This window comes from Centruroides sculpturatus, unplaced genomic scaffold (assembly GCF_000671375.1).
Source record: "Centruroides sculpturatus isolate CEXI.00-Female unplaced genomic scaffold, Cexi_2.0 scaffold1305, whole genome shotgun sequence".
In the NCBI taxonomy this organism is placed as follows: Eukaryota; Metazoa; Arthropoda; class Arachnida; order Scorpiones; family Buthidae; genus Centruroides; species Centruroides sculpturatus.
In genome coordinates, this window is record NW_019385518.1 from 121,575 (window position 1) to 132,360 (window position 10,786).

Here is a 10,786-nt window from a genome sequence, read left to right on the forward strand (position 1 = left end):
TATATATATAATTTTATGAAGAATTTATCTCCAAATATTATGTGAGAATGAATTAGCTTTTAAAACATTTATGAAAAATAAAATACAGTACTTTTTAAATAGTATAAATGTTTTCTTAATCTGTTACACTTTTTATAATTAGAAAGTAATAAACATTAATTGCATAAATTTAAGATCTTGTTTGTTCAACAATTTAAAATTTTTAATTTAAATTGATTTTGCTTAAGTGAAATGTGTGTGATAATTAAAATTATTTTTATGAATAATAAAATTTGTTTTAATCAGATTTTTATGTTAATTGCTACTGACATTTGCTTTGAAATTATAAGAAGTGATTATAAATATTAATAGCTAAGATGATGATCAGATGCAATTTAGTAATTTTTAAAACACATCTCATTTTATGTGTAATATTTAAAAATGATTGACATTTATTAAACTATAAAATAATATATTATAAATGAAAATTTTTGTAAAGAAAAGATTTGTGTTTGTAGGCCCTTCAGAAAGCTCTCCTATTCCTACATTGGAGCAATTAACTCTCTCGTCAAATATTGATTTAAATAGAGAAGAAACTAAAGCCACATTTGTAACTGCACTTGGTAATTTACCTCCACCACAGCCAACTCCATTTTTTCCCACTGTTCCTCAAGGAATTGAAAATACTATTACATCATCATTGTATATTCCTTCCAGACCTATTCCATCTGTCTTGCCAGAATCTGTGTATTCAACTACATCTAGGTTACTTATATATATTTAATAGATAAAACTATGAATAAGAAATTGATTTAAAGTTTTAATAATGAATGTTTGTTTAGCTCTCCAATTCTTAATCCTGCTGTTACTACGATCACTCAACCTGTTAGTGCCATTTCTATACCAACTGCAACTGTTGATCTACCAATTGATGAATATCCAGCCACAAAATTGTCATCACAAGAGGGAAATGGAATGTGGGGATGGCTCAAAAGCAGTGATTTGCTTAATAAAGTGGCAGAGAAAGCAAAGGTAAAAAGTATTGATTTTATTGTCAAGTAAATATCATTAATGAATATTTGAAACAATATAAATATTAAAAATAAAATTCATACATAGTTTTTAATATATAATTATTAAACTACAATTTATGTAGCACTTTTTACTACAAAGTATTTTTTCAAATTATTGTTTTATTAAATTTATATAATTTAATAAAATAACAAATATTGTAATGTTATTCATTAATAATTATTTATTATTTATTTTAATTCATGAACTTAAAAATTTTCATTAGAAACATTTTTGGATGTGTTTTTAGTTTGAAATGAATTACATTTGCTTTTTTAGATAGATTTTAATATTTTAAAAATTATTTAAACTATGTACGTGAAGATTATAATTTAACATATTTTCTTTTAAATATGAATTAAACATTTTTTCCTTATATAATTTAACATAATTCTATTCTAATTTTAGTATGAAATAGTTTGAATGATTAATTAGAAAGTGTTAAATTATTATTTTAACATTCTCTAAATACTTCAATATTTTTCACTAGTAAGAAAAATATGAATCTAATTTTTTCAAGTTAAAATAGAGAAATTCTGGAACTTTCATAATGCCAAGAATCACTAATTTTTGTAATAATTGGATAAAGCAGCAAAAATATACTAGGATCTATATTCATTAAAATTCAGTTGTCAATATAACATCCTCATTAACAGTTCTGTCACATTTTCATCTTTCACAGCTGTTTTGTCATTAGTTAATGTATTATATGAAGATATATTAGAAACATTTTTATATTCAGGTGAAAAATTCAGTTTAAGTAGCACATGAAATATTTTAAAGTTTATAACCTAAACAAATGATGATTTCTAAATTTTTTGTAATGCAGAAAATAAAATTTGATTAGAAAAAGCTTTCAAGTAAGAAATTTTAACATTGAGACTACTTTACATTTAAAATTTTAATTAATAGTTTGAAATACAATGAAATATTAATTTGTGTATGAATAAATTTCTCTAACTTTCAACACATATTATGATAATTATACTTATAATTTCTATGAAATATTCTATATAAGTATATTTATAACATCAAAATATTTACATAAAATATGAACTTATAGTTGTATTTTAAAATGATATAAAATTAAGTTTAAGAGAAGATCTTTAATATTGTAGCAATTGCATTCATTCAATGCAATTGATTTCCTTCAAAAACACAAACACAAAATATTGAAATTTTAGAAATTTTATAGAATAACAATTTAAAGAATTTATTTTAACAAAACAATATTCATTATAGAATAACAATTTAAAGAATTTATTTTAACAAAACAATATTCATTTTAACAAAACAATATTCATTAACAATATTCATTAACAATATTCATTATTATTCTGTCAATAATAAACAATGGATTTGACTGATCTAATATATTATTGAATAATAGTAAAATATTAGCAAAATCTACCTAAAAGTAATTTATTTTTATATATATATATATATTTATATTTGCACTTATACTGTTAATTACACATAAAACTTAGCATGACATATAGTAATAAACAAATGATATTGCCAAATTTTAATTGAGCTATAATATGGCTAATCTATTTAATATATATAAAATACTTAGTTTTAAAATCATCACAAGTGTTTTTCTATTAAAAAAAAATGGTGGCATGGAATCAAACTGTCACAAAATTTTTGAACAAGGGGGCAAAATCCTACAGTTATTTATAAAGGTACTATATAATTTTGACAAAAGATAGGTAGTTAAGCTCCCATCTTGCATTAAATTTAATAATTAAATAAATTAAAAATAAATATATTTATTTTTGATTATTTAATTCCTAATTTACTTAATTATTAAATTTAATACAAGGTAGAAACTTAACTATCTATCATTTGTCTAAATTACATAGTATCTTTATAATTGAGGCAGAGTGTTAGTGAAACCTCTTCTAAGTGGCTTACAGAATTGTGTTTGTTCTCAAAATCTGTTTGATCAATTTTGTTTAAACTTTGCCATTTTCCATTAATTGCAATGAGGAATTCAAAAATGTAATAAAAAATGGAGTTTTTATTTTGTTTTTAAGATATAAGGTCGTAGCATGAGCAGATGCATTAAAGCAGTGGTTCTCAATCTTTTTTGTTGATGTACCCCATTAGCCCATTAGTTGTTTCTCAAGTACCCCTTATATTTTTGTATGTAAATTTTATAATTACTACATTAGATGTATACAGTCCTTGTAACTGAGTGCCATAAAAAAAACTCTAACTATAACCAAAAGTGAATTACTTATTTTACATAAATAATAATAAATTTAATCAAATACATACATTTATTTATTATTATTTGAAAAGTATATTATATAAAATCACAGAAGTCATTTCAATACATGCATAAATTACATTTCCTAAAAATAAATAATTATAATTGAAAAAAATTTAAATTATTCTACAATAATTTCTAACAAAATTTAATGGGATATTTGATGCGATAAATCTTCAGCAATTTTTTCAAAATTTGGTTCCCACGTTGTTAAATACAGATTATAATTGTGTATTGACCTTGAAAGTAAAGGCGGCAAATTTATAACGTGCAGAACAATACAGGAATCTTTTAATTTTTGTAGCAAATGTAATGTATAAATTTGCTAAATATCAAGTAATGCGCGCATGCAGTGACACGCATTGCATGGTGGGGATATGATCCAGGCCTCGTTATTCCTAATATCAGTAGTCCAGTAAAAACACGAAAAGCCACAATCTTATCGAGAAATAATTAATGCTCAGTTAAACCATAATTTTACTAGACTACAGGTTCACTCGGCACTAATGGCACAAATAGACAGACAAATCAAGTGGATAAACAAGTTGTTTAGACTGTTAAAAGGGAAATCTGTGTTCACACTGGGATATTTTAAAGCAAGTTTTTGTCTATTCTTGTTTGTAGTGTTAATAATTTACAGCAAATTGATTAACATATGCCATTTTATAATGAAAGTTAAATGTACCCCTTTGATTTACACTTGTACCCCTAGGGGTACATGTACCCCCCGGTTGAGAACCACTGCATTAAAGTGATATTACATGAATCATGCGACTTTGTTGTGTGATGTTATGGCAACTAGCATGATTTCTATGGGCTTATAAAACTTTTCCATTTTTCATTAATTGCAATGAGGAATCCAAAAATGTACTGAGGGCCCATTTAAATTTTAAAAATAGAAGTCTGTGACTTTGTTTTCAATATACAGAGGTATTAAAGTGACGATATCTGTGCTCTCTGATGTGACTGAGCCACCTAATGGAAAATAGGCATAAATAATGAAAAAAGCAATTGATGGCAATTGCTTTGTTCTTGGATTACATCTCCATGTCAGCAAATGCAAGGATCATTTTTGTACCTGGCCAGTGCAGGGATCGTATCTCCTATGGCCAGCAGGTACAAGGATAGCCTCTTTCGTGGCAGCAAGTTCATAGTTCACTTGTCCATGTCCCTCAGGTATAAAAATCATCTCTTCTATATCTAATAGGTGCAGGGATCTCTTCTTTCTTTCCAGTTCCACCTCAATTCTATCTTGATACAACAAAGACGTGATGTCCTAGTTAATTAGCCATATTGTTGCCTAATTGAAATTTGGTGGTATCATTTGTTTATATACCATTGAGTGTATTACAATTCAAAATAGTTCAATTAATAATTTAGAATGCTAAGATATTTAAGAATTAGCAATAACTAAGACAATTTAATTACTACTAAAAGAATACAATGTAAAGTAATTTAAAACATGGTCATTCTGACACAGGGAATTCTAAACAATTGTAATAATATAAACAAAAATAATAAATTACATTATTTTGTTAAACTGATTTTTATTTCTTTCAGAATTCTGTTGATACAATGATAACAACACTAGATCCTGGAATGAAAGAAATTATATGTAAGGAAATATAAATACAGTAGAAGTTTGTTAATCAGGCACTTGATAATCTGGAACTGTCTGATGATAATCAGGCATGCTAGTATTCTGTAAATTAGAAATTTTTTTTGGACACTATGTTCTAGAGACCCAAACCATAATTGAGTTTAAGGCGAGGGTTTGGCAGTGTACATTGCTATCATGTTGGGAGGTTAGCCATAGGATCAAGAGTGAATTGTTGAGAAAAATGACTCACTTTTGTTACAGCATCTTGTTTTTTATCAGGTCAGGCATTGCTGTACTGTACATTTTTTACCAGCATATACTGGTACAGACACATAATGTACAGCAATATCTGCAATATTCAGTATTGTATCTAACTAAACAAATTTTGCAAAAATACAAAAATGTTCAATACTCTGCCATTTTTGATAATTCAGTGCCATTCTGTTCATCTAGATGCAATATTAATGAACTTCTACTGTATATAATAAAAAAATTTTGAAATAAAATTTATACATGATATTATCAATTTAAAATATAATGACAAAAATTTAACTTGTAATTGTTTTCTTTAAAACTTGTAGATTCGGGTGGAGACATCAGCATTGTTGTTGCTTCTGATAAAGAAGTTAAAGTATCTCCAATTAGAGAAGCTTTTCAACATGTTTTTGGGAGAGCCACTGTCGAAGGAATAGCAGCTCAATCTTATAATATTGCTGCTCAACCTGTAGGATTTGCAGTTGCATTGAAAGCTGCTGAAGAAAGAATTTCTACTCTCAGACAACAAGGATCCATACATGAACATCAGCCAGCAGTAGCTATAGAAAATTTTTTGGCTGAATTAACTCCAGAAAGGTAATTTGAAGTTTTTATTTAAAAAAATTTATAGTTGAATAGAATATAAACAGATAAACAAGGAGAATGTCATTTAAATGTTAAAAAGAAATAATGTTAATTTTTAATTAATATACAGTGGGTGATCGGTTAATGAACATAATCCGTTCCCAGGCTTTGTTCGCTATCCGAATTGTTCGTTAACCGATTATTGATTTACCATAGGTTTTTTATTAAAAAATGCTTATTTAAGTGAAAATAATTTCTTATATGAAACAGGAAGAGCCTTTCTTTTTTTCTATAAGAAAAAATTCAGCAACGAGTTGCATAACTTTCTTGGTCATTGAGAATTTATTTAAAAAATAACTTCTATATTAGTAATCAAAATAAGTGAAATTGTATTTGGCATTATGTTATATTTTGTTATAAAATATTTTTATATCATCAATTATTATGAAATGGCAAAAAGCTTAATTTTGAGAGTAGTAATGAATTTTATAAAAAAAAAATTGCAAATGTTAAGAGTAAAATATTAAGTCTGACCCTCTAAATCTACCTATCCCTGATCATTAAAGATCGAGGGATGGGTAGATACTTAATCTTAATGTGATTTTCTTAATCTTTACCCATTTTGAGACATTAAATGAAATAGACACACACACCTACAGAATTTGTTTTATTTTTTGGGTTCAATGGGTCTTCAAACTTTAAACTTTGCAAAAAACCTGAAGGGTCAAATATGACATGATTCCAATACTTTCCTTTGCTATGTATACAGGGTGTATAGGAAAGTCCCTTTAACCGGAAAATCCTTGCGAACGGAGAGAGCTACAACTATGCAAGTGAGGTAACGGTATAGTACCTCACTTGCACTGTTAAGTCTGTACTGTTAACTGTTAAGTCAATACAGTTTGATAACAATGGCGAACTTTTCAAACATACTGGACATTAACTTGTTATTACTGTGTGACAGTTTGCCTTTCTGTTGTTTTTGTGATGCTATCAAACTGTATTGACGTAAGTACGTATTTTATGCAATAAATTGTGCGTATTTCTTCATACCTATGGCTATTCCTTTCAGACGATTATACAAAATGGCGTGCATCGCTTTCGGACATTTTTGGGTATACAGGCGAAAATTTATCTTATCCGTGTGAACCACATGTTGTTTCGTACTAATTAATTGATGCTCTAAAACTTTCTAATTGGAAAGTTTGCTCTATCTGTTTTCGTTTTTGATTTGCACTGTCCATCTTCCAAATTTTGTCACTAGGGGCACTGTTGTCGTTTGCATTAGGTCGGGCGTAGTCGCTTTACTATACCGTTACCTCACTTGCATAGCTGTAGCCCTCTCCGTTCACAAGAATTTTCCAGTTAAAGGGACTTTCCTATGTACCCTGTATATAACAGCCAGGAAAGTAAAACTAATAGAATGAGTAAATACATTTTTTAAATTATGACTGTTTAATTATTATTATTATTATTATTCTATTCTTACAGATTCTTATTAAGTTACGGATATATATTATTATTTTCAGATGGTATGATATAGGGTGTCTAGTTTTACACGATCCGAGAGCTAACATAACACTTCATACTTACACTCAAGCGACCCCCATCCCCAGCGAATACATTTTGCAAGCTCAAGACCAGACTCCGCCGGATTATCCTCTGAGATGGTCGGGACTGGCTGTAACAATAGGACAGGTGACGAGCACGGTTCTGGGAGTGTCCCGCACAGAATGGCACCAGAGACTCGTCGGTATTTCGAGACGAGAGATGCTTCTCTTAGCCGCCAGATCTCTAGCTGGAATGTATAAAAATTACCTGAATAGATAATATTGTTTGTATATTTATATATAAATATATCAAAAGGAAACATGGTTGAAAGTTTGTTTGTTTTTTAAATTAATGCCTTTTTAATGCATTCAATAATGCAAATATTGTAATTTTATTTCTGCATAAGAAAATAAAAAAATTCACAAATTATTTTTAACTTAAAATTATTATTAACTATTATAGGACATAAAGAAATCAAATGTTTTTTACATAAAAGCAAAGCATATATTTTTTTATGAACAAGTGTAATTAATACCGACTTTCTAGGATTCTGTTGAATATTTTTCTTGTATATTTGCCAAAGCAAGAGATAAGGCATCAAAAGATTTTACCTCTATTAAACTGATTAAAGATGATAAAGGAGTGGTATTACAAGATTACGAAAGGGTCAAGGAAAGATGGAAAGTATATTTTAGGAATTTATTGAATGAGGAAAACTTCAGAACTTTATAGGAGGATGGAGAGGCAAATGAAGGGGTGGTGCAATATATTAGCAGAAACGTGAAAAGGGTGCTTAGGGAAATGAAGATGGGGAAAGCAGTAGGCACTGATCGGATTCCAGTTGAGGCTTGGAGAGGTTTGGGTAAAGAGGGGATTGATATCCTCTGGGACCTTATGAAGAAACCGGGAGCAGGAGAAGATCCCAGATGAATGGAGGAGGAGTATTCTTGTGCCAGTCTTTAAAGGTAAAGGGGATGTACAGGATTGTGGAAACTACAGTGGTATAAAGTTATTGTCCCATACTACTGTATGTAAATTTGGGAGAAAATTGTCAAAAGAAGGATTAGACAGGAATCTGAGATTGGAGAGGGACAGTTTATGCCGAAAAGGGACTGATGCTATCTTTGCTTTGAAGCAGCTGATGGAAAGGCACAAGGAATGCAGGAAGATTTACACATGGTGTTCATAGATCTGGAAAAGGCTTATGATAGGGTACCAAGGCAAGAGATATGGAGATGTTTGAGGGAAAAGAATGTTTCAGAAAAGTATGTTAGGCTTGTCAAGGAAATGTATGAGGGAGCGGAGACTCAAGTTAGGAGTAGCGTGGGCACTACAGAAGGATTCTCCATTAATGTTGGTTTACATTAGGGATAGCCCTTAGGCCTTATCTGTTTGACCTGGTAATGGACATGTTGGTTTGTGATGTGAAGTGTGGTGCTCCTTGGAGTATGCTGTTTGTGGATGATATTGTGTTGTGTGAACCTTCCCAAACCAAGACCGAGAAGCTGGAAGAGTGGAGGAAAGTTTTGGAAGAAAGGGGCATGAGGATTAGCAGCACTAAAACAGCTTATATGACTCTGTATGACAGGGATGAGTGCAATATTAAAATCCAAAATGTGCCGCTTCCCGTGGTTCCGAGTTTTAAGTATATCGGGACCTTTGTCAAGATGGGGTAGGATTGAACTCGGAAATGCAACATAGAATTCAATGTGGATGGTTGAACTGGAGGAAGTTGAGCGGTGTGTTATGTGTTGAGAAAGTTAGCTGCAAATTGAAAGGTAAATTGTACAAATCGGTTGTTAGACCTGCAATGTTGCTGGGCTGAGACGGGCGTATCTACCGTAGAGCAGTTGGAGGAAACTGCTCCAGGCGCACGAATCACGAGGGTGCAAAATTAGAAACACGAAATAAAAACTTGTAAAAAGATTTGTAAAAACATTATAATAAAATTTCAAATTTTCGAACAAAACAAAAGTAATTAATTAATTTATAGAATTTGCTGAATTTTGTAGATTTATTAGTCACACACACCTGGCTTTTAGACAAAACGACCCACTTACCTCTAGAGCTGGCAAAGTATTTTATTGCATTGTTTACTCCTTTCCTGACTAATTGCATGGGTGACGAATGTTAGAGTTCGTGCTTACCCATCACGATTTTCGCAGATGTGTCCTTTGGTACCGTTTTGCTCATCTGTCTTCATTTAACAAGAAATGTTGAAAAATATGAAGAATCGAACCAAGATGGAATTTCTTGCACAATTTACTATCGATGGAAAAGTGTTTCAACCATAGATGTTAGCAAGAAATTAACGATGCGGTAAATTATTGTCGCAAATTGTTGCGACGTATAGTAGATGTAACTATAACACTTGCTATAAATAATTTACCCTTCAGAGATCATAGGATTACACTTCTTCAAGATGTAGGAACTTTGCAAGGAAACTTTCTAGAAATAATTAAATTCCTTTCTCGCTATGATGATGATTTAGCAGATCTATTAAAGAAATTTTGCATTAATTAAATTGATTATCTTATTATTGAAATGCCTTGAATCCTAATTGTTATTGAGTAAAATTTTAAATCGAAATAATTAAATATACTTTCTAAAATTAAATTTTCAAAACAAATTTCGCCAGACCTCTTCCGAAAAACTAGGGAGGGTGCACCGACTCTACTTGCTCCAAAGCGCTGAATATGTAGCTACACCACTGGGCTGAGACATGATGGAAAATCACAAGAGCCCAAGAAAGAAAGATGGATGTGTGGAGTAGAGTGTCAAAGAAGGATAGAATAAGAAACGAGTTTATTTAGCCTTAACAGGGACCCACCTTAACAGAACGAGAAGTTCTGTTAAGGTGGGTCCCTTGAGCAGGAAGATGCAAGAATGCAGCTGCGTTGAGGTGGTTTGGTCACATAGAGCAAAGTAGTGAAGATTATGTTGGAAAGAGGGATGGAAAACTGGTAGTGAAAGGAAGGAGGAAGATCAAGGCTGCATTAGAAAGATAAGGTGTGGAGGAAGACTTGAATCAGAGGGGACTTAAGAGAGAAGACGCCCTTGATAGGAAGAAATGGAAGAAACATATTAGAAAAGGAAACGCTGACTCCATATAAACATGGGAAAAGGCGAAGATAAAGAAAGAAAAAAGAAAAATTGTAAACCAAAATATATACATTTGAAAAATGGAATGAAAGTTTTGGAATTTAATAAAAATATATTTATTATTTATGCGGCGAAGACGATGATTAGATCTTTGATTTTTCTCTCGACGATTTCAATAATAAATTTCAAGGAAAATTTTATCCAGTAAGTATTTTCTGCATCACTTTAAACCATTTAAGTAAACGCTAATTGGCCAATAATCGATTTTTGTTCGTGAATTATGAATTTAAGCGATACGAAAATACGTTCGAGATAAAACGTTTTATTATTATTATTATTTTGGGTAATAATAATTGAAATAAAGAGGA

At 30.2% G+C, this 10,786-nt stretch overlaps 1 protein-coding gene across 2 annotated transcripts in view; it reads left to right on the forward strand.

Moving 5' to 3' along the window:
- Window positions 1-7,718, forward strand: part of LOC111639737 (protein PRRC1-like) — a 24,899-nt gene extending 17,181 nt beyond the window's left edge. For both annotated transcript variants that reach the window (XM_023385678.1, XM_023385679.1), the window contains 5 exons: window positions 498-744; window positions 822-1,011; window positions 4,886-4,940; window positions 5,507-5,777; window positions 7,295-7,718. In XM_023385678.1, the coding sequence (XP_023241446.1) occupies window positions 498-744; window positions 822-1,011; window positions 4,886-4,940; window positions 5,507-5,777; window positions 7,295-7,595 (1,064 nt within the window). In that variant the 3' untranslated portion in view covers window positions 7,596-7,718. The remainder of the gene's footprint in view (window positions 1-497; window positions 745-821; window positions 1,012-4,885; window positions 4,941-5,506; window positions 5,778-7,294) is intronic.
- Window positions 7,719-10,786: the final 3,068 nt, after the last annotated feature.